The sequence below is a fragment of the Tursiops truncatus genome, chromosome 18 (genome assembly GCF_011762595.2).
Source record: "Tursiops truncatus isolate mTurTru1 chromosome 18, mTurTru1.mat.Y, whole genome shotgun sequence".
In the NCBI taxonomy this organism is placed as follows: domain Eukaryota; kingdom Metazoa; phylum Chordata; class Mammalia; order Artiodactyla; family Delphinidae; genus Tursiops; species Tursiops truncatus.
In genome coordinates, this window is record NC_047051.1 from 50,290,692 (window position 1) to 50,315,443 (window position 24,752).

General features: G+C 36.0%; 1 protein-coding gene across 8 annotated transcripts in view; it reads left to right on the forward strand.

Moving 5' to 3' along the window:
* SCEL (sciellin) overlaps window positions 1-24,752 on the forward strand; it is a 226,792-nt gene that overhangs the window by 162,609 nt on the left and 39,431 nt on the right. For all 8 annotated transcript variants that reach the window (XR_012327720.1, XM_073795331.1, XM_073795335.1 and 5 more), the window contains 10 exons: window positions 947-1,006; window positions 8,028-8,087; window positions 9,260-9,319; window positions 13,449-13,508; window positions 15,149-15,208; window positions 17,731-17,781; window positions 18,722-18,784; window positions 22,405-22,464; window positions 22,611-22,670; window positions 22,820-22,876. Coding sequence is in view for 7 of the 8 variants with exons in the window: in XM_073795331.1 (XP_073651432.1) it covers window positions 947-1,006; window positions 8,028-8,087; window positions 9,260-9,319; window positions 13,449-13,508; window positions 15,149-15,208; window positions 17,731-17,781; window positions 18,722-18,784; window positions 22,405-22,464; window positions 22,611-22,670; window positions 22,820-22,876 (591 nt within the window). In the remaining variant the exon portion in view is untranslated. The remainder of the gene's footprint in view (window positions 1-946; window positions 1,007-8,027; window positions 8,088-9,259; window positions 9,320-13,448; window positions 13,509-15,148; window positions 15,209-17,730; window positions 17,782-18,721; window positions 18,785-22,404; window positions 22,465-22,610; window positions 22,671-22,819; window positions 22,877-24,752) is intronic.

The following is a 24,752-nucleotide window of genomic DNA, read 5'->3' on the forward strand; positions in this document are numbered from 1 at the left end:
GGGCAGGGACCAAAGTGATGAAGAAACAAAGCAAATGTCCGTTTTCTTATCTATAAAGAGAGGAGGCATTAGATTAAGAATCAGACTTCATGGCCTACTGGGACCAGGCAGGGATAGATGAGTGAAGAGAGCTGGCTCTGTATTGTAGAGGGAGCGCCCTGACCGGGAGAGCCCAGCTGTTTCTCAGCTCCAGCTGATGTTGCCACATGAGAATTTGAGCCTAAAATTGCAGGACACTTTCAGGAGATCCTGAAACTCCAGGTGTCTACATGTAATGGCCAGCTTTGTAAATATTGGTCCACATAAAAAACAAAAACACTCCATGAACCCAAACAACACATCCATGAGCCTATTACAGCTTGTAGATCCCCAGTCTGTATCTTTTCTTTTCTTTAAGGTCCACTGCAATTTAAATTTTGAGTCTAGGAAGATACCTGTTTGGAATAAAGTGATTTCAAGAATTGTAGCTCATCTTTCCTAACCAGCTATTTTTCCTGTCTTAGGTATAAACTTATCTATGTTTTTATGAGTTAAGTATCCATTATTAGCACTGATGAGACTCTTTGTTCAATACATTTAAAGAAATAAGGGTATTGATGGTCTCTTTAGAGCAAATCTTAAGGCAGAGCCAACAGAGAAAATGTAAGTGTGTCTGTCTCTAACCTGAAAATATTATCTCCCAGATTGCTTGTTTTATTCTTTCAGACATTATTAGCTGGAAGGGAGTTATGTCCTCTGGCATAAAAATGTCCTAGCAGATGGGGCAGTGCACTCAGTATTGTAAATTTAGTTCAGACATGATTGCCCAGAAGGATTTCTGCTGCTCTATTCAGTAACAGTAAATGAGCAATTCATGAAAAATTTTTACTGTATCTGACCTTTCAAGATACCACACAATTTTATTTCAATATGCAGTCTTTTATTTGAATTTCTTTGTGTTTTATAGACCCAAAAGCCTTGAAAATCTCATTGTTGTGAATACCCAGACAGACAAAGATGGCAAAGGGTAAGATTTGATTGAGACTCATACAGGCTTCTTTGATTGAGTCCTAAACTGTATGCCATTTCCTGGGGAGACCCCCTGCTCAAGACAAAAGTCAGACAGGCTGGTGGAAGAGGCACTTTATCAGGGTCAGGAGATGGGTCGGTGTCTTGGTGCTGGCTCTGCCACCAACATCAATCTGGGTGACCCTGGACAAGTAGCTTAACCTCTGGAGACCTCTGTTTCCTCAGACCATAAAATGAAGGGTATGATCTAGATGGTCTCTAAGTTCCCTTTTACATCTAAAAGTGAAAGAAATCAAACTGACTGTTACAAGTAGTGAACAGTAGGCTGGTTTATGAACTAAATATGTTCACTATAGGACATATTGATACTGGGAGCATAGCCCCTCACCACTGAAGTCTTTCTAAGGGACTGAGGCATTTTTCAGTTGGAATCTTGATTGAGTCACTTCATATGTATATCACTCAGATATACTTGTAAACATCTCAAGGTCAAAAGCCATGCTTTTATTTATTTTGTATCATAAAAAAGATTAATTAATGATCAGTAACCATTAATTTAAAGAGCATTTAAAGAGGTTAACTTATAGTTTTAGACTGACACTGATATACTAGAAAATGAATTACTACTGACATTATTTTTCATGCTGAAAGAAATCAAACTTTTGACAGTTTCATTAAAGAAAATCCCAGAACAATCAAGAATGACAAAGGATAAAGATTTCTGAGGTCTCTACTGCTTTTTCTCCAGATTGGCTGTTTATCTTGTATTCAGTGTGTCATTAGATTTGCCTTTTCCTACCATGATGATTATTTCTATTGTCCTGGTTATCTTTAAAAACCATTGATCTGTGCCAAGCTGTGCACAGATGGGTATTCTAGCATTCCAAGTCAAACTCTGCAGTATGCCTTCTTAACCCTCTCTGATGTAGAACACAACAAAGTCTATATAACGAAAAGTGGGGGCAATCACAAACTCCATTCAGACACTGAACACTTATTACCAACATATTACTATAATGTGAATGTGCAAACATTATTACAGGTGATTTTTTTTTTCCAAATGGGGAACAGATGAAGTGGAAAGCAGTCAGTTCTCTGTAAGTGGCTGTATGAGTTTTACAGGAAAAGATGAGATTTCAGGTTTTTTAAGAAATGAACTTTGGAAAATGAAATTAAACATCCTCTAGAAGGAATAAATAGCAGAATAGCTGGGGCAGAGGAACAGGTAAGTGACCTGGAAGATAAAATAGTGGAAATAACTACCACAGAGCAGAATAAAGAAAAAAGAATGAAAAGAATTGAGGACAGTCTCAGAGACCTCTGGGACAGCATTAAACACACCAACATTCAAATTATAGGGATCCCAGAAGAAGAAAAGAAGAGAGGGACTAAGAAAATATTTAAAGACATTATAGTTGAAAACTTCCCTAATATGGGAAAGGAAATAGTCAATCAAATCCAGGAAGCACAGAGAGTCTCATACAGGATAAATCCAAAGAGAAACATGCCAACACACATATTAATCAAACTATTAAAAATTAAATACAAAGAAAAAATATTAAAAGCAGCAAGTGAAAAACAACAAATAACATACAAGGGAATCCCCATAAGGTTAACAGCTGATCTTTCAGCAGAAACACTGCAAGCCAGAAGGGATTGGCAGGACATATTTAAAGTGATGAAAGGGAAAAACCTACAACCAAGATTACTCTACCGATCAAGGATCTCATTCAGATTCAATGGAGAAATTAAAACCTTCACAGACAAGCAAAAGCTAAGAGAATTCACACCACCAAACCAGCTTTACAACAAATACTAAAGGAACTTCTCTAGGCAGGAAACACAAGAGAAGGAAAACACCTAAAATAACAAACCCAAAACAATTAAGAAAATGGTAATAGGAGCATACATATTGATAATTACCTAAAATGTAAATGGTTTAAATGCTCCAACCAAAAGACATAGACTGGCTGAATGGATACAAAAACAAGACCCGTATATATGCTGTCTACAAGAGACCCAATTCAGACCTAGGGACACATACAGACTGAAGAGGGGATGAAAATGATACTCCGTGCAAACAGAAATCAAAAGAAAGCTGGAGTAGCAATTCTTATAGCAGGCAAAATAGACTTTAAAATAAAGACTATTACAAAAGACAAAGAAGGACACTACATAATGATCAAGGGATCAATTCAAGAAGAAGATATAACAATTGTAAATATTTATGCACCCAACATAGGAGCACCTCAATACATAAGGCAAACGCTAACAACCATAAAAGAGGAAATCAACAGTAACACAATCATAGTAGGGGACTTAACACCCCACTTTCACCAATGGACAGATCATCCAAAATGAAAATAAATAAGGAAACACAAGCTTTAAATGATGCATTAAACAAGATGGACTTAATTGATATTTATAGGACATTCCATCCAAAAACAACTGAATACACTTCCTTCTCAAGTAAGTGCTCATGGAACACTCTCCAGGATAGATCAAGCCTTGGTAAATTTAAAAAAACTGAAATCGTATCAAGTATCTTTTCTGACAACAATGCTGTTAGACTAGATATCAATTACAGGAAAAAAACTGTAAAAAAATACAAACACATGGAGGCTAAACAATACACCACTTAATAACCAAGAGATTACTGAAGAAATCAAAGAGGAAATCCAAAAATACCTAGAAACAAATGGCAATGAGAAAACGATGACCCAAAACCTATGGTATGCAGCAAAAGCAGTTCTATGAGGGAAGTTTATAGCAATACAATCCTACCTCAAAAAACAAGAAACATCTCAAATAAAAAACCTAACCTTACACCTAAAGCAATTAGAGAAAGAAGAACAAAAGAAAACCCAAAGTTAGCAGAAGGAAGGAAATCATAAAGATCAGATGAGAAATAAATAAAAAAGAAATGAAGGAAACAATAGCAAAGATCAATAAAACTAAAAGCTGGTTCTTTGAGAAGATAAACAAAATTGATAAACCATTAGCCAGACTCATCAACAAAAAAAGGGAGAAGACTCAATTCAACAGAATTAGAAATGAAAAAGAAAAAGTAACAACTGACACTGCAGAAATACAAAGGAACATGATAGATTACTACAAGCAACTATATGCCATAAAATGGACAACCTGGAAGAAATCAACAAATTCTTAGAAAAGCACAACCTTCCAAGACCGAACCAGGAAGAAATAAAATATAAACAGACCAATCACAGCACTGAAATTGAGACTGTGATTAAAAATCTTCCAACAAAAAAAAGAAAACTACAGGCCAATATCACTGATGAGCATAGATGCAAAAATCCTCAACAAAATACTAGCAAACAGAATCCAACAGCACATTAAAAGGATCATACACCATGATCAAGTGGGGTTTATTCCAGGAATGCAAGAATTCTTCAACATACGGAAATCAATAAATGTGATATGCCATATTAACAAATTGAAGGAGAAAAGATGATCATCTATGATCATCTCAATAGATGCAGAGAAAGATTTTGACAAAATTCAACACCCATTTATGATAAAAACCCTACAGAAAGTAAGCATAGAGGGAACTTACCTCAACATAATAAAGGCCATATATGACAAACCCACAGCCAACATTGTTCTCAATGGTAAAAAAATGAAACCATTTCCACTAAGATCAGGAATAAGACAAGGTTGCCCACTCTCACCACTCTTATTCAACATAGTTTTGGAAGTTTTAGCCATAACAATCAGAGAAGAAAAAATAATAAAAAGGAATCCAAATCAGGAAAGAAGAAGTAAAACTGTCACTGTTTGCAGATGACATGATACTTTAGATAGAGAATTGTAAAGATGCTGCCAGAAAAACTACTAGAGCTAATCAATGAATTTGGTAAAGTAGCAGGATACAAACTTAATGCACAGAAATCTCTTTCATTCCTATACACTAATGATGAAAAATCTGAAAGAGAAATTAAGGAAACACTCCCATTTACCACTGCAACAAAAAAGAATAAAATACCTAGGAATAAACCTACCTAAGGAGACAAAAGACCTGTATGTAGAAAACTATAAGACTCTGATGAAAGAAATTAAAGATGATACAAACAGATAGAGAGATATACCATGTTCTTGGATTGGAAGAATCAACATTGTGAAAATGACTATACTACCCAAAGCAATCTACAGATTCAGTGCAATCCCTATCAAACTACCAATGGCAGTTTTCACAGAACTAGAACAAAAAATTTCACAATGTGTATGGAAACTCAAAAGACTCCGAATAGCCAAAGCAATCTTGAGAAAGAAAAATAGAGCTGGAGGAATCAGGCTCCCTGACTTCAGACTATAATGCAAAGGTACAGTAATGAAGACAGTATAGTACTGACACAAAAACAGAAATATAGATCAATGGAACAGGATAGAAGGCCCAGAGATAAACCCACGCACATATGGTCACCTTATCTTTGATAAAGGAAGCAAGAGTATGCAATGGAGAAAAGGCAGCCTCTTCAATAAGTGGTGCAGGGAAAACTGGACAGCTACATGTAAAAGAATGAAATTAGAACACACCGTACACAAAAATAAACTCAAATTGGATTAAAAATCTAAATTTAAGGCCAGACACTATCAAAATCTCAGAGGAAAACACAGGCAGAACACTCTATGACGTAAACCACAGCAAGATCCTTTTTGACCCACCTCCTAGAGAAATGGAAATAAAAACAAAAATAAACAAATGGGACTTAATGAAACTTAAAAGCTTTTGCAAAGCAAAGGAAACTATAAACAAGATGAAAAGACAGCCCTCAGAATGGGAGAAAATATTTGCTAATGAAGCAACGAACAAAGGATTAATCTCCAAAATATACAAGTAGCTCATGCAGCTCAGTATCTAAAAAACAAACAACCCACTCCATAAATGGGCAGAAGACCTAAACAGACATTTCTCCAAAGAAGATATACAGATTGCCAACAAACTTATGAAAGGATGCTCAACATCACTAATCATTAGAGAAATGCAAATCAAAACTATAATGAGGTATCACCTCACACCAGTCAGAATGGGCATCATCACAAAATCTACAAACAATAAATGCTGGAGAGGGTGTGGAGAAAAGGGAGCCCTCGTGCACTGTTGGTGAGAATGTAAATTGATACAGCCATTATGGAGAACAGTATGGACATTCCTTAAAAAACTAAAAATAGAACTACCATACGACCCAGCAATCCCACTACTGGGCATATATCTTGAGAAAACCATAATTGAAAAAGAGACATGTACTATACAATATTAATTGCAGCTCTATTTACAATAGCCAGGACATGGAAACAACCTAAGTGTTCATTGACAGATGAATGGATAAAGTAGATGTGGCACATATATACAATGGCATATTACTCGGCCATAAAAAGAAACGAAATTGAGTTATTTGTAATGAGGTGGATGGACCTAGAGACTGTCATACTGAGTGAAGTAAGTCAGAAAGAGAAAAATAAATATCGTATGCTAACATATATAAATGGAATCTAAAAAGAAAACAAAAAAATTATTCTGAAGAACCTAGGGACAGGACAGGAATAAAAACGGAGACGTAGAGAATGGACTTGAGGACACGGGGAGGGGGAAGGGTAAGGTGGGATGAAGTGAGAGAGTGGCATGGATTTATATATACTAACAAATGTAAAATAGATAGCTAGTGGGAAGCAGATGCATAGTACAGGGAGATTAGCTCTGTGCTTTGTGACCACCTAGAGGGGTGGGATAGGGAGGGTGCGAGGGAGACGCCAGAGGGAGGAGATATGGGGAAATATGTATATGTATAGGATTCACTTTGTTATAAAGCAGAAACTAACACACCATTGTAAAGCAGTTATACTCCAATAAAGATGTTAAAAATAATATTAATTAATTAATTAAAAGATAAATAAATAACTGAAGTTTGGAAAGTTCCATACAAGTGGTGGAAATTAGGAAAAGTGGGATGAACAACGCAAGTCAATCGTGTGGGCTAGGAAGGAGGAGAAAAGAGAAGGGGTTTGTAAGCTGGTATAACTTGATAGCAGCTGGGCTTTGATGCAGAAAAGATGGGTCTGTTTGGTGTGGTAGGGAGAGCCCACAGTTTCTTTTCCTTCTTCCCTGCCTGTCTCCCTTCCTTCTTCCTTACGCAGAAGGAACCTCAAATGTCAGCAGTCTTATCACAGTGAAAGACAGAGACAGATGAAAATGGCATTGAACCAGGGGATTTAGAGAGATTAGCTTTCATATTCCCTAATTGTTTTAAGCTATTGGGCGTGTGAAAGTTTTATTGGTTGTGGTCAAGTCACATAAAGTACTGGTGTCATCAAAGAGTTATTTCTACCTTTCCCAGGTTACTTTTTATTTAAAATGATTTGTCTAAATCTTCAGAATGTTTAGATTTAAAATGTTGATCATCTGATTTCCACCCTTGATGTGAATGATTTTCATGTTCAAGGAAGACAATATCTCAACACATGTATTAAAGTTAGTTTCTCACCAACCCACCCTCAAAGGACAAAGAAAGCAAAAGCTGAGATGTGGGGGGGAACGTCTACATTTAAATTGATTTAATTAAATTGATTTAATCATAACCGAGTAATGGTTGGGTCCTCACTGTAGGATAGTTAGCATATCAGCATTTGGCATGAGAAGAGCCACTTGAATTAAATATTTCTAAAGACTTCTGATGTTTCAGGTACTGATAATGTCTTACTGCTGTTGTGAAAAATCTACTGTTGAATCTCTCTTTCTCTCTCTGTTGCTGTGCTCTCCCTGCCCCCTCAAATGTTATAAAGAAACCAAGGCCTTGGAAGTCTTATTAAAGTTAATCAAAGGACTGACAAAAACAAGAAAGTAACTTAACTATATTATTGATAGGTAACTTTCATAACAAAAATGAATTTAATACCAGTATAATAATCTCCAAAAGCTTGAATTAATCATCAATAATATGGAATGTGTATATAAAAAATACTGTGGGAATACTTTGAAACTGATCTAATTTTTTTTTAAGAGGTGAAGACCTTGATAATGTTATCAAAGTGAATCCCAAAGAAAGTGAAAACACCACTGGGTAAGACTGATTAGTATCTTTAAATCTGATTTCTGTAAGTGACAATAAGATAAAATGATTTGGCATTTTAACTTTAGAAATGTGTTTTACTGGCATGGAATCGGATAATAATGATAGGCCACATGACCTTTCCTCCTTGCTCCCAATAAAATTGCTTATTTTTAAAGAATTGCTCCAATGTTTAATAGTAAGTTGCCTTTTCTCCCAGATTTTGATTTGGTTTTAGGGGTGAGTTACTGAATTGAATTTCTTTGGATCTAAAGAAAGCACAGTCTTGACAATATTTTAAAAGTGGATCTCCAAAACGACAATGATAGCCAAGAGTGAGTGTTGACTAAAACTACTGAAAATCAACTTCTTTGAGCATGGTGGTCTCAGAAGGCAGCCCAGGGGAGGGGCTGGGCAGATACACACACTGGGAGGAAGAACATCCCACCACTTCTCTTCTTCAGGACTATGTTGACAAGGCAGCAGTACTTAATCACGATACCTCTGCCATCCTCCACTGCCCACTTTGGGTTCGAGCTATGCCCCTTTTGGTATTACTCAGTTCATTTTAATGGAGGTGACATGTGTCTCCCCAAGAAGTGTCATTAATTTTCCTACCATGTAAGGTATTTTTTCTTGCTCTTATAATTCACCATAATCTAATTATATTTTAAAAGGGGGAATGGTTGCGTTTATATGAAGACATATATTTTTTAAATTATTTTTCATATTGTTAAACTATTATCATCTTTTACATTATTCTTATTATTTAAAAACAGAATAGGCAATTATATCTGATTTGTTAGATGGAAATTTACATTCTATCTGGATCCAGTATAGAACTTTATCTAACTCGGCATTACTTCAGTGTCACCCATCTGGGGTGTTCTAACAAGATGTATCTGAGGGCAAAGCTGATTTTGTTAAATAACAAGTTTCACGTACACTTATGCATTTTGAGAATGAAACAAAAACATCATATGTTTCTTGTTGGTAAATTAGGAAACTTAAATGGTCTTCAGCTCAAGAAGTAAGAGAAGAATTTTCATTTGCATTTAGAGCTTTAAAAATTACATTGATAGAGAACGTGTATACTTACCACTTCTTAATTTTGCCAATCATTGTTCACTTGATCAGTGTTTTATTTTAATGACATTCATTAAAACTCATTTCCTTATTCAAAGGAAAGAAGACCTCAATGGGCTTATTAAAGAGAATCCTGAAACAAATAAAAATATCAAGAGGTAAGTAATTTAAAGCTTTTTATTTCTCCTTTGGCATTTATAAACACATTGGAATTCTGAGTGCTTGCATTCAGGAGAGCAAATTGAAATTCAAACCGAACTGAACTCTTTTTTTCCACATACGTCATATTAAGCAATTCTATATGAGTGATACACAGAGTGACCTCTTGCGTTTTATTCTCAGGTGACATTTGCTATAAGGTAGATTTTGAGAAATTAAATGAGAATTTGACTACCCTCCTCTACTATTTATTTCTTTGTGTGTAAGTGTATGTGTGTGTGTGTGTGTGTGTGTGTGAGTCTGTATGTGTATGTGCATGTGTAAATAGTGTGTTACGTATAAATGTGTGTATATATTAGTGTATATGTATAAGTGTGTTGGTATAAGTGTATGTGTGTGTATTAATCAGGGTTCTCCAGAGAAACAGAACAATAGAATAGAGAGAGAGAGAGAGAGAGAGAGAGAGAGAGAGAGATTTATTATAAGGAATTGGCACATGCCCTTCTGGAGGCTGAGAAGTCTCAAGACCCATCGTTGGCAAGCTGGAGACCCAAGAGAGACAATAGTAGTTCCAGTTCAAGTTTGAAGGCCTGAGGACCAAGAGAGCCCATGGTTAAGTTCCAGTCCAAGGGCAAGAGAACAAGGTCTTAGGTCAAGCAGTCAGGCAGGCAAAGTCTCTTCTTAACTCAGCATTTGGTTCTATTCAGTCTTTCAGCTGCTTGGCTATGGCCCACCCATGTTAAGGACGGCCATCTGCTTTACTCAGTCTACAGATTCGCATGTTAATCTCATCCCAAAACACTCACAGACACACCTGGAATAATATTTGACCAAATATCTGGGCACTCTGTGGCCCAGTCAAACTGACACATGAAATTAACCATCACAATGCATATATATATATATATATATATATAAACGTATGTGTGTATGTATAAGTAGTGTGTGTGTATGTTTGCATAAATAGCATATATAAACAAGTCTATGTTTGTGGGAGTGTAAGTAGTGTGTGGATGTGTTTATGTACAAACTGTGTGTGTACATGTGTACTGTGTTTGTGTGTAGTGTGGGTATGTGTGTATAGTGCAGTGTATGTTTAAAGATGAAGAGCTTAACAAAGTGTACCTTGTAAACGAATTACCCTACCCATGAATTGTCAAGTAAATCTGGAAAGCTTATGTCCTCTTGCTTCTTTTTTTATTTTTTAAAAAACAGATGGAACATATCTGAAACTGAGCTTGTTGATGTGTTGCTGAAAAGTATACCAAATAATTCCATGTGGTTTCTTTTGAACTCCTTTCCATTCCATTCACTCAGTACGTGTTATTATGCATTGATTCTAAAATGTGTCACTGATGCCTGCAGGCCCTGTCAGCAGAGCCTGGCTGGCTGAAAGCTGGTGTGTGCTGTCAGGCCGTCCTGTTCTCAGCAGCAGTGTGGTTGCAGGCCCAGTGACCCTATGAGTTGCAGACGTGTACAGTTTTGCAACCGACAGACTGAGAAGAGAGCACTGACTTCCTTGGTTACCTGGGTATTTCAGGGAGGTAACTTGAGGTTGGGAGCAGGGAATCTAAAAGACCCGGGTTCAAATTCTGGCTCTGTCACTTGCTAGCTGTGTCCCCATGCTTCAGTTTACTCATCTACAAAATAGGGATCATAATACTGTCATGCCTGGCACATAGTAGATACAAATAGTTTTAGCAATGATAAAGATTCACGTGAATTGTGTTTTCTTAATAATTTAGATTCTGTTCAAATATTTAACTTACTTTGACTGTCCAAGAAAAATTCATGTTTTTCCTTTCTAATTTTTATTAAAAAGAGTATTTCAAATCATCACCTATTGTTTTTCATAGGTTGGGGTGTGCGTGTGTGTGCCTATGTGTACACATGTGTAGACACACGTGCAAATGTGTGCATTCATGTGTGTATGCTTGTGTGTGCATTCATGCGTGTATGCCTACATATGTGAGTGCATACGGGTGTGTGTCTGTGCAAACAAGTGAAAAATGTGTGTTTGATTGTGTACATGTGTACACATGCTTGTGTGTGCCTAAATATATGTGTGAGTATATATGTGTGCTTTTGTGTGTATATGACTACCTATGTTCATGGTTGTGTATGTGTGTGCTTCCTGGGACCTTTTAGGGACAGTAGTCATCTTTTTTTTTTTTTCCTTTACCAAGTATAATTAAATTCTGTAGCTCTCTTAAAAGTAAAATAAGATCGTCTCCCTCCCTTATAAAAAACTTTCAATGTTCTCTTATTTCAGGTAGAATAAAGTTCTGAACTTTAGCGATGGCCTTTCACGTGTTCAGTAAAGTCCAGCCAAACTGATCTTTTTTCTATTCCAGGCTCACTTCTGCCTTAACACTTCTGTGTATGCTATTCCCACTTTGGGAAGCTCTATTCCCATATTGTCACGTTCTCAAAGAGATCGTTTCTGACCATTGAATATAATTAAGTCACCACCCCCTCCTTCAACCCCAGCATTGCAGGCACCAGGCACTCTTTTTTACTTTCTTCATAGCATATATTATTATCTGGAAATGTGGCATTCATTTACACATTTGATTGCGTATTGCCTGCCACTCATCAAGTTAGAATGGAAGCTTCTTGAGGGCTAAGCCTGTCTGTATTGTTCACAGCTATCCCATAACTTGGGGCCCATAGTAGGCTTTCCATAACTATTTGTGGATAGAAAGAGTGCATAAATATTGAAGACATATACACTATGAGGCATTGCTTCCCACAGTTGAGCTCAAAATATTATTTTACATTACTACATTAAATAGCACACTCTTCTTTATTGACTATATGAACTTTAAAATTTAGGAAACCTTATACTGATATGTGCCCTATTTAATATATTTAAAGAGATCAAGGTCTTGACAACACAACCAATACAAATATTACAAGGGAGGAGTTGCAGTGCTTAATGTTATGGAGTTTCTTTTTGAGTACTCAAATCTAGAAGCAGAATCCTGGGAATTTTTTTTCTCAGTCACTAGCATTCAAATTCCACATATTTCATTCAGGCAACAAGGGGTTAAAAAAATCAGCAAAGGGTATTGGTGTAGAATGGTTGTCTCTTTCAGGGTTAATAATTTCATTATTTGCATGAAAAAGGATCAAATTTTTTATTGCTGCTTTTAGCAGGGATGTACACATTCTCAGACATCTGCATACAAGTAAAAACTTGAGTCAATGTCTAGCTGCTTCCAAATATCTATACCTTTGATGTTGCACTGATGCAACCTCAGAGATTTCATGATCAATCTTAGCAGGGCCACAGGGCATGGGGATCCAGAGTGTAAAAGTGCCTTCTGTGGACGTTCTTTACCCATGTGGTATCCTCTGTAGATCAGAGGCACTTTGGCTGGCACTGTGAATGTGGAAAACACATGTAGAAGCAATAGGAAAAGCAAAATTCCATTAAAATCAGAAGCAGATATACTAAAGGGTAATCATAAATTACTGACGTGTTTTCACTGACTACACGGAGTTTTATATTATAGTAAATATAGCTTACATTTCAGAACTTTATAGATTTTAATCTTCCTATTATTTGTTGCCAACACAACTAGTCAAAATTTGTAGTTTTAACACACAGTTATAAGTACCAGCAGCAGATACCAGGTTTGTATATCGTGGACTTTAACAAATTGGTATACTTATCTAAATCCAGTGTTTAAATAGAAAATCTGCTAATGAATGTCAATTTTACAAAACTTCTCCAAAGTTCAGAAGTTCCACAGCATGTTGGAAGTTGATAGGTAGAGTTGTGTCTTGTGGAATGTTCCATGAAATGTGTATACAGACTATTACAAAATATGTTTAGTGCACCTGGAAAAGGCTAAGAGCATAGCATTCAATGAATCAAAATAGAGTCCTAGTTCAGTATTTGCTAGTGGCCCTAATGGCTCCAAGATTAAAATATTGTCTCACTGAGTCTCAATGTGTTTCAGAGATATATAAATCCCTACATACTTCTGTGTACCTTTAACAATCTTCAGCTCTTTGGCATGATCTCAGTGAGTGTTTATACTGTTCCTGAGTTTTAATGAATAGTTTTATCATCTTGGTTCTAGTCTATCATTAACCTCATCACGTTTCTATGCTTTAAAGGGGCCAGAGCCTTGACAATCTCATCAAAGTGACCCCTGAAGTGAACAGAAGTAACCCAGGGTGAGGATTATATCATATCTTTCTTCCTTCCCATCAATTTGTGCATCAAATTCTGCATCAATTTGTGGCTCTCATTAGAGAAGCTATGCTGAAAAATCTGTGGAGTCAGAAAGTCTGAGTTCCATTACTTACTGGCTGGGTGCCTTGGAGCAAGTCCCTCGAACACTGAGCTGAGGCTTCTTTAGTTATAAAATGAGGATCATAATGTCTGTTCCACCTTTGTCATTTGATTATTAAGGATCAAGTGCAATAATGGATATAAAATCCCTTTAACGCAAGAAGGCACTACAAATGGAAATTATTAACAAAATATAGTTTAATTATAGCTATAGGATTATGTAGAATACTGAAAGGGGCTGGCCAGGTGAGAGTTTTTGGCAAATAGTTCCAGAATTGATCTTTTTAACTCAATCTTGCCCTAATTTTATGGTTTTATTTTGACTGTAAATGGGAAACTGAGCTAGTATACCAATGATTTGTATGGAGGTCAAAATTTTTACTCTTTTTTTTTTTTTTTTTTTTTTGCGCTACGCGGGCCTCTCACTGTTGTGGCCTCTCCCGTTGCGGAGCACAGGCTCCGGACGCACAGGCCCAGCGGCCATGGCTCACGGGCCCAGCCGCTCCGCGGCATGTGGGATCTTCCCGGACGGGGGCACGAACCCGTGTCCCCTGCATCGGCAGGCGGACTCTCAACCACTGCGCCACCAGGGAAGCCCAAAAATGTTTACTCTTTTAAATGAAGGGCATAGACTGGCATTGATTTCTCTCAAAACCTAATCGCAAAATTCATCTTGAGTACATATATCCTTCAAAGTACTTAGTTGACTTAATTCCATTTTTACTTATTATGTTTTTGTTTGCTTTTTTGTTTAAAGTTCCAAAGACCTCAGTAACCTCATCAAAGTGAACCCAAGAACAGGAAAAAGTGTGCAAGGGCAAGATTGAATACACACCTCTTTTTTTGTTTCACATTAACCAATGCTTAAAAACGTTATTAAATCATCATTTCAGCAGACTGACACTGCTATAGTATCAATGTATCAATGGTAGTTCAAGAAAAACCATGGAACCCCCATGACCTTTTTTGGGTTTTGTTTGTTTGTTTGTTTGTTTTGCGGTACGCGGGCCTCTCACTGTTGTGGCCTCTCGCGTTGCGGAGCACAGGCTCCGGACGCGCAGGTTCAGCGGCCACGGCTCACGGGCCCAGCCACTCCGTGGCATGTGGGATCCTCCCGGACCGGGGCACGAACCCGTGTCCCCTGCATCGGCAGGCGGACTCTCAACCACTGCGCCACCAGGGAAGCCCTGCTTATTAATTTTTTAACACTATTTCATTGGACTGATGTGAGGATTAAATCATATAAATCACGTAAATCACTTAGAACACTGCCTGGCACATCATGAATTTTCTGAAGCCATTAATTATTGTTTATTATTTCTATGCAGTTATAGTTAGGTCCAAATATATATTTTCAGAGTCAACACTGAAAAACTCCAACCCCTTGAGATGATCTCTATTTTAATAAACATTTTATAGTAAAATATTTCTATAATAAAAATGTTTCTCCATTTTAATAAATATTTGAAACCACTTGATGTAAGTTGACCATTTCTCTGATCATTTCTTCCATGTTTTAAAGGGGTCAAAGTCTTGACAATCTCATCAAAGTGGCTCCAGAAATAAACAGAACTAACCAAGGGTGAGGTTTATGGAACTTCTTTCTCCATTTTCTTCTATTCAACCTCGAAAATATGATAAAACTCATTGTCCCATCACAGAGACAGCCAATAATGGGACCCAAAATCAATACCTCTATGTCAGAAACCTAGTCTTCAAGTCCTTATTCAGGGCTCCCTGGTTGTGGATATTTGTGGAGGAATTCCTTAAAATATGGGAATAATCTCTTATCAGTGTGGGATTTGTGTTCCATGTTTGGGATTTCCTCAAAATGAATCGAGTTTCCTCCTGGGATGAAGTATCTTCCCCATACAATTTCTTAGACATAAGCAGCCTAAGAGAAGGTCTTCATGTGAAGAAAATTCTCCTTCCTTTATCCTTCATCATTTTTTGCCTCTTCTCTTATGTTTACACTCAAACAATTCCTAAAGTTGGGAGGTTATTTTTTAAAATTATACTTAGTTTATTGAAATAATAAAGAATACAAAGAATAACATTTGTCTTTTATAGAGAGAATTTTCTTTAAGGTACATCATGTTGAGTAAACAGAGATGTAAAAAAAATCACGAATCTATAAATATATATTGTTATGCTAGTTTGAATGCGAGTTAAATATAAAAGATACCAAGGTATATATTTCCTTTCTGACAGATATTCTATCTTACTTGGTGTATACGAATTCTATTTTTACAGTAGGTAGATATCATATAAAGTTTATTAGACTAGATCAGGAGTCAGAAACTTTTGCTTAAAGAGCTAGGTAGTAAATATTTCAGGTTTGGGGGACCAAAACAGTCTCTATTTTAACTAGTCAACTAGCAACCATTGATAATACATTGTAAAGGAATGGGCATGGCTGTGTTCCAATAAAACTTTACTTATATAACAAGACTACAGGCTGAATTTAGCCTGAGGACCATAGTTTGCTAACTCCTGGACTAAACAGTATTTCATGTGGGTGAGTGAAGAGGATCAACTCTGAATGTACTTGGAACAGCTTCTGAAACAAAGCCTCCCTTGCATATCTTGTTTTATTCACTTTATGGTTGGACCAAAGATTTTATCATTCTTTTATCTGATTATTTAGTGCTAAATTGTCCTTAGATTTTGTTCACTAAATAAGAACATAACGCATTGCCACTGTCTGAGGGTCAGGTACTGAATCCAGAGACCATGTAATACTTCATGTTACAGATAAAAGAGTCAATGAAAGACAGCTATCCCTTGTCCCTCTTCCAAGATGACTTAGTTTGTAAAGTGAAGATGGCCTTAATGATATGACCTTTCCCGTGCAGTGTGTGAGCCTCGTTTCAGTCCCCACCCTCTGCCATGTATTGCATTAGGTCATGTGTCCATCTCTTCTACTTGGTAGTGAAATTTTTGAGTTCAGAGAATACTTATTAGCTGTATAATCTTGGACACATAGTTTAAACTCCTTTAAGCCTCAGCTTCTTTATCTGTAAAGTGGGGATTGTAAGAATTACCTTCTTCATGAATTACCAGAAAAATTATATGCTAGCAAGCTTATGAAGCACTTATTCCTCAAGTACTTATTAGATATTATCTATTGGTATTATTATTACTGTTACTGTTTTTCTTCATTGTTGGATCCTCATTGCACCACTCAATGCTTAGTTCAAAGAAGATACCAAAGAAATTATCTGTTAGGTTGGATTTTATGAAATTGTGACATTCAATAATTTTTGATCCACAAGAGGGCAATTTCATATAGTTCAATATAATAGAATGCAATAATTTACATGGAAGGATTTGTACATGATAAAATTAGTTTATAGGTTAATCCTAAAGATTAGTTCAGGGATATAAGCCTTTCCAGTCTTTTTTCTTTTCAGGTTGTATAACAAATTGTCCAATAATAAGGTATATCAAATTAGGCATCTTGTTCAGGCCTTCTGGTGTTCGAGTTGGTATGAAGGCCCAGTACGATAACAGAAATGTCTCTTTAGAGCTATTATTGACTATTTGTTTAGAATAAAAGCAAGTTATATAATCTGAAGTCTTCCTTGTTCTGACTTAGCATTGCATGAAGCATGATTCTGAACTGATTAATATCTTGGAGTAGCCTGAATGTTACATATTAATATTATGTATATTACCTCCATACCTTAGAATCAGGAAATAGCCTCTTTTTTTAAAAAATCCCAGGTTTTTGTTTTGTTTTGTTTCGAGGGGAGGGAAGCAAGGAACACGTGCAAATGACCAACAGCTTAAATTTTTCTCTTGTTCATTACAATCATCAAAAATATTCTTGGAAAACAAGGAGTTTATGAGCAATTTAAATTTGAGGTTGTCTTAAAAGAAATAAGAATAAAACTAAATTAAATTTTCATATATATGTAGTTGTGTAAGAAATGAATTGATAGTAGCCACCTGCTTTTACAGAGGGCTAAAAAAAGAACTCAAGATGAAGTTTTGAATTAACAACAATCACTTGATTCAATATTAAGATTGAAAAAAAATGTACAAATTGTAATTGATTTGACTTGATTTTACCCCCTTATTGAAATTTACAACATTTTTTAGGAACCAGGATCTGAACCATCTTATCAAAGTGACTCCCTCAGCCAAAAAAAGGTAAGCTTATTAAGATTATTGAAGACTCGTGAGCAAGTCTTCAATTTATGCCCCAGAATAAGATTATTTGGCTAAGGACATTTGAAAGGGGACATGAAAAAAATGAGAACAAATTGATTTGTTGTGTGTAACAATGGTAGATAGATTTTTTCTTTTATTGTGTTGCTTCAATTTATTACATTATAATTTTGTTCAAATTGTAATACTGAAGCAAATTCTGTTTAATGACTATTTGAGAAATTCACTGGACACAACAGTAGCATAAGTAGGTTATTACTGCAAGTTTATAGTAAATAAACTATAAGTTCATAAAACTGAATAAACCAAAGAATATTGGCTTTCTTCCCTTTCACAAACCCAAGGATTAATAAAAATTAAATGACTCTTCAGAAAAATGGTGACATAACATTCTAATACTTGATTAGAATCTTTCTACATGATTTTGATTATACTCCTGTCTTCTTGAAAAGTTAAGACCCATCATTCACTGGAGCAAAAGTTAAGAAAAACGTGACAGAGTAACTCCAAGCTACCTCTCAAGATTATTATGATGATAATGTTGGTGAAAAGCATTGTGCAGATGTAAGGAATTATTGTGAATAGAGAGAGGAAGGATGTTAGCAGAAGGGAGCATGTGGTTTGGGGTCCAGCTATGGTTTCAATCCTAGTTCACCCTCAGTCATTTCTTAGGTATCTGGCCCAAAGAGGGTCTTAATTTCTATGAAACTCAATTTATTTATAGAGAGAGAATGGTAATATTTAACTCAGTTGTTTTGAGGATTTAAAAAAGATAACTAATATATATAAAGTAGAAACTCGGTAAATTTATCACTTTTTGTCTAGGATCCCATGGAATGATTCACAAGCATCAGAAGAAACAATGCCAGCCATTGTTTCTGATCTCCAACTGAATTTGACCTTTTATTTTATTTTGTTTTAGCAGTGAACAAGATCTTGATGAACTTATTAACGTAAGCCCCAAAGCTGTCAAAAACACAGCCGGGTAAGAGAAGGATGTGATTTATTTACTTTGCTTTGTTTCTCCCTAACTAAGTACAATTTGAATATAAATGACTTGTAATCATTCTATGGGCAAACTGAATATAAATCTTGAAAAGTCATCACAATTTTTATATGTCCCTGAAAACTTAGATATCTATTTGCTAATAAAAAGAAAGGCAGCTCAAGTAAAGCAATTGAAGGGAGTGATTGGGGTAGAAACATAGCTAGTCTATGCCCTGTTCATGTTTTGTAGTATTGATGTTAATACCTTTGTCTCTGGATTTGGTTAAATTTATGAATGATAGTTAATTTTTTGAAAAGAGCTGGACACCTCATTAGTTGTAAGCAATACCATTCACCTCGTTTTCAGAGGGTGTTTTCTAGTAGTCGGTGGAAGTTTTATGAGGTTCATTATTTCTTAGATGGTTTGCTGCTCGCAGCAAAGTAATGGATCTAAAATTTGATAATTCTTTAAGTAGTATCTATAATGATGAAAATGAAATTCACTTTTTGTCTCTGGTTATATGAAGATTTTTATATCATTATACACTACTATTATATGTATGTACTTATATATTATGTATATATTTAAGAATGTTTTTATGATTTCACTTTTTTGAGTTTAACTGGTATGTACAAAAATTGCAAAATTTTGGAGATGGAAGGAACCTCAGAAAACTCATAGCCCAGTTACTATGAACACTTGCAAACCACTGTTCCAGTCAAACCGATTCTATTTACAGAAGAGGAAATTAAGACTCAGAAAGGTTAAGTGATGTGACCAGTGTCACAGAGAAAACTAGTGGAAGACGAATAGTAGTTCTGTGATCTGTTAGGCGGTGAATAATTACTGAGCACCTACTGGGTTTGAAGCTTACAGCTAGGTATCATTAGGTGCACATTAGGTATAATTATAGGCCGTGGATGCCAAAAAGAGAATTCAGTAGACATACTCAATCTTATTAATAGCAAGCAATTATCATAGTTTAAAGCTAATTATGTATTGGGGGCAAAGAGATGGGACTCCAAGACAATACTAGGTTGTCAATTTAATATATTACATTTTGGGACGCTTATGTACTGCTTGCTGAATATAGAATGTATTGTCAGTGAGTTGCATTTAAAAAGAAAAGGAGACATGAAATAGCTAATAAACACGACAGGCAGTAAAATTCACATTCATAGATTCCTAGGGGTAGAAGATGTTAGAGATGGGCAGAGGCTTAGAGATGAACAAATCCAATCTCCCAATTTTACAAATGAGAACACTGAAGTATTCGGGGCAAAAGTCTCATAATCTTCTGTGAGTTCTTCCAACTCCCAGCCCAACTCCTGGTCTTTAAATCACAGCATGGAGACTTTGATCTTAAAATAGGTGAAAGTTGATTCAGTACCTCAGGAAATAGTGGAAACTATAAAGCTAGGACTTTTGCTTCTGCCATGGGACAGCCTGGAGATGTTCTCTACTACTTTCATAGGGTCACTTGAAATATTACTTCACAGTCTTTGAAGTGAATGGCACAAATTTGTGCCAATGACCACAAAACACTTTACAACTTTTGAACTACGTGAAAATAATAATAGCTAAATATTTCAATGTATCCCTATATCCTTAAAGCAAAATAAATGAAAGCAGTAACTTGAGTAGGAAAAACGTTACATTTTTCCTGGATAAAATTTAGATATAAGATTCCTGTGTTTGTAGGATCCAGGGTCTGAAAAAAGCGTCTGTAAGTTTTCAATTCATTAAGTTGCATGATGCTATCAGTCAAGGCAATTCAGGACTATTACTGAGATCCTTGCTTTATTGACCCAAGGTGTCGTCTTTTTAAGAGAAGTGGTAAAACATAGCACGCGTTTATATATATGTTTTCTAAGCTAGTGTTTCTCAAATTGTGGGTCACATCCCATTAAATGGTCTTGTAATTAATTTAGTGCGCAGCAGTCAGCATTTTTTCCGTTAGCTAGAGTGAAGTAGAGCAGAAAACATGAGAGTTCTTACGTAGTGGGTGTCTTATTTTGTGAAATTTATGTTTTATTATGTGTGTGTGTGTGTCTGTCTGACTGATAACAGAAAGTATTGGGCTGTGATGTAAATTGTATTTTTTAACGAGCTCTATGATGTAGTAGCTTGAATAGCACAGTTCTAAGGTTTGGAATGAACCAAGTTTTCTGTACTGAGCAGAACAGTAAAAACGGGAGTTCTCATGTTTGTGTTTGCATTTTTTTATGCAGCTTACTCCTAATTATGCTGGTTGGTGAATATTATATGTAGTTACACTAAAATATTGTGATTGATTTTATATATTAAAAGGTTGTGGACTTTGACATATTATTTCCTCTACAAAGTTTTATTTTTTGTACTTTTTTTCTTTTAATGTATGAAATTATCCTCATTTTAAAGATCGTCTTTCAGGCACAATTTAACTTTATAACAGGTTTTTGTAATCAATTTATACAAGAAAATTTTATTTTGGATAGTTGTCATATGTTTATCATTTCTTTGATAGTGTTTGTAGATACCAGTTGATTATCTTTAATTGATAATATTACTATTGAAGATAATTCAAAACAGTAAACATTCATTTAGGGGCTTTCTGTCTACTGTGGAGTTCTGAGAACAAGGATGAAGAGATCAAACTCAGTGAAGCCATGAGCTGGGAAGCAAATTCTATGGAAAGGCTTAGGGGTTGGGGAAGGAAATGCAGACCTTTTTCTCAGACTTTGATGACTAACCTCTAAGTGGCTCTCCTTCAGTTCCTAACCTTGCATCAGTCTTTTTGAAGAGTAAACCATACTTTATTTTTATATAAGGGAAAAGGACTTTTGGGGGGAAGAAGGTACAGGCAGGTAGCTGCCAAAATTTACTGAAAGCAGGTGTTATCAATCCCAAGATTTCTTGCTACTGTGGGCTCTTCTGTGAATAAATATTATAAAGCAGTTTAGAGGAACACGTTGAAAAATCACTACTTTCCAGCCCTTAGAAGCAAAGTATTATACAGAGGCAATGAGTGATAGCAAATCAGGTGGGAGGAAATACTGTTCTCCGACTGAGGAAAGAAACTGATAGGGTTTCAACTAGGAAGTGGACAGTTATCAGAGTATGTCCCTAATTTACCATGATTTCAGCTTTTTAAGTCATGGTAGAGGAAAGAAAAGTCACAATTTTGATGGATTACTGGAACTCTCTTTGCCAAGACTTATGTTAAGTATAATCCTAGTTTGGGAGTTTCTTATTTTTTTAAAAAATGGTATATTTAGCTGGTGAATATGATTTTTAAAATATCAAGGACCTTAGAATCAGTTTGTATCGTCATACTGTTAAAACATTCCAGAGTAAAAGTGGTCAATCATGAGATGTTTGCTGTGAACTCTGAGTTAGTGTGCCCTTGTAGATGGGCTCTGACAATAAGTGTGTGAAGTCAGAGTAATTCTTCTCCTGATCCAACATAATTAGTCCTCCCTGGATTGGTTTGATAATTTATTTCAAGGGGGTTCTATGCCAAACCAATATGTCTTATACTAAATGATAAACTAGCTAATCCCTTCTTCCAATTCCAGCCACCTTAAACCTGTATTATCTCTAACACAAGCTGCTTTAATTTTTTTTTCCATTTGAAGAAATCAAGATCTTGATAAGCTCATCAAAGTGAATCCTGAAACTCTCTCCAACAACCAAAGGTAATAGAACTGTATTAATTTTTGTGCTTTGGGTAGGAAGAATGTTTTGTTTTACAATTATTTCAAGCACATTTATAACCTTAATGATCTTACCAAAAGAATTTATTTATAATTAACATGCTTGCTTTTTATTTTTCTTTTTAAAGAAACAGGGATCTCAATAACCTCATCAAAGTGAATCCTGAAGTAATCAGAAGCAATCAAAGGTAATCAAATAAAAACAGTCATTTCACATTCTCATGTCTGTTGCCCCTGAGTGGAGTAGATTTATTATATTGCTTTATAGACCTAGCACAAACAAAACAACCTATCACTAATTGGAGTTTATTTTTTTCTCTTTTTCTCTTTTGAACAGCCAAGCTTTGGACAATCTTATTGAAGTGAAACCTTCACCTCTCAGAAATACTAAGCGGTAAATGACTTTGCCTAACTATCTTGACATGCATTTAAAAAAGAACCCAAGGTTCTAGGTTAGGAATTTCCTTTCTTGCTCGCTTTCTTGCTTTCTTTCTTCTCTTTTTCTAAAAGAAGGCTTTCGTTTTTCTTGAGTGTTCAAATGAGCACACATTTATAACCCATGTGTTTCCTGTCCGCCGAGAATATGCTACACTCTTCTGGAATCAATTGCACTCTTTTGGACTCAGTTTTGTACTTCTAATTTTCACGAAGACAAGTTAGGGTTTGTTGCCTATAGGAGATAGAGTATCAGGACTGATACGAAAAATGAGTGAAATTAAATAAGAGGAAAACATATTTTGGAGAAGCTGAACCAAATCGGTGGTTTACACAGATGCCTACAGAGCATTGGAGCACTGGAAAGGATATTCAGTCTTCAAAATTACAGATCCACAGCTCATGTGGGCTCACAAAATATTCCAGCAGATTTTAACCTTGAACTTCCATTTTGAGTTTTGTAAATATCTTATAATTCACTATCTTTATGTCATATCTTTCACCAAAAGAGCTTATTGATAATGCACCAGAGTGCGTTGTATGAGAAGCCCAGATTGTTCTGCTGACCTGAAATTTTGCCATAATAAATATATAGCTGGGAATTAAAGTCTCAAAATTCTGGGGTGAAGAAAGCAAATTAACATATGGAAAAGTGCTTTGAAGCCACAGGGAGAAAGAGGATAGTGTGACATGCTCATCGGCCTAAATCTTATGGCTTTTTGTTTTCTACATTAGTGGTTTTGTTTTTTTTTTTTTTGGAGTATAATTGCTTTACAATGTTGTGTTAGTTTCTGTTGTACAATGAAGTGAGTCAGCTGTCTGTATACCTATATCCCTTCCCTCTTGGACCTCCCTCCCACCCCTCCCCCCCCCATCCCACCCATGTAGGTTGTCACAGAGAACCGAGCTGAGCTTCCTGTGCTTTATAGCATGCTCCCACTAGCTATCTGTTTTACACATGGGAGTGTATATATGTCAGTCCTAGTGTTTTAATTTGCCTTTTCTGTTTGTGTGTTTTTATCACAAGGTGTTGGGGTGTCTGAGGTAGGAACGTACCAAGGCAATTGAAGAGCAATTGCTAATTAGAGAGCAGTATTTATTGAACACCTCTGGTGTGCCTGGCAATTTATATACATTTAATCCTCACAACAACCAGCCCCATGAGAAATATATTCACGCATGCTATTCTATAGAAGAAGAAACTATAGCTCAAAGATATAAAATAAACTTCTCAAGAAAGAAAACACATCCTGGATCTAAACCCAAGTCCTTCTGATGTCACTACTGGAAGAACAAAAGATCGGGAGCAAAAAACCCTCAGATTTACCCCTTCTTTCTGTCCTTTATTCTCCTAACAGTCCCTTCCTTTCTAATTCCCCTCCCACCCCTGCAGTTAATCGACTACAATTAGATACACTTTTTTTCTAGAAAATTATTGTGGAAATGACAGAGAGGAGAGGAAGATTTGTCTTATAGAGATTTTCTAATAACTGAAATAATAGCGGACTTTTGGTGCCGACCTTGCCACTGGTAAGCGTATGGAAATCTCTTTGATAAGTAGAAGCATTTCTTCAGAGTGTACTGGTAGGGGCAGATTTTTATTTTTATTAGTAACAGTTTTAGGAGGTTCCCAACCATGTTGGAAGTGGTTAGGTTTAACAAGTACGTATGGAATAACTAACAGTGGCTACTGTAGCCAACTTCTCCCTTAGCGGCTGTTTCCATAAACTGTAGCGCCCTCTGTCTGTCTCTCTCTCTCCCCCACTCCTGTTCCCTCCTTCCTCCTCTCCCTCCTCCCTTTCCCCTTCTTCTGACTTTTGCCTCCTTCCCTTCCT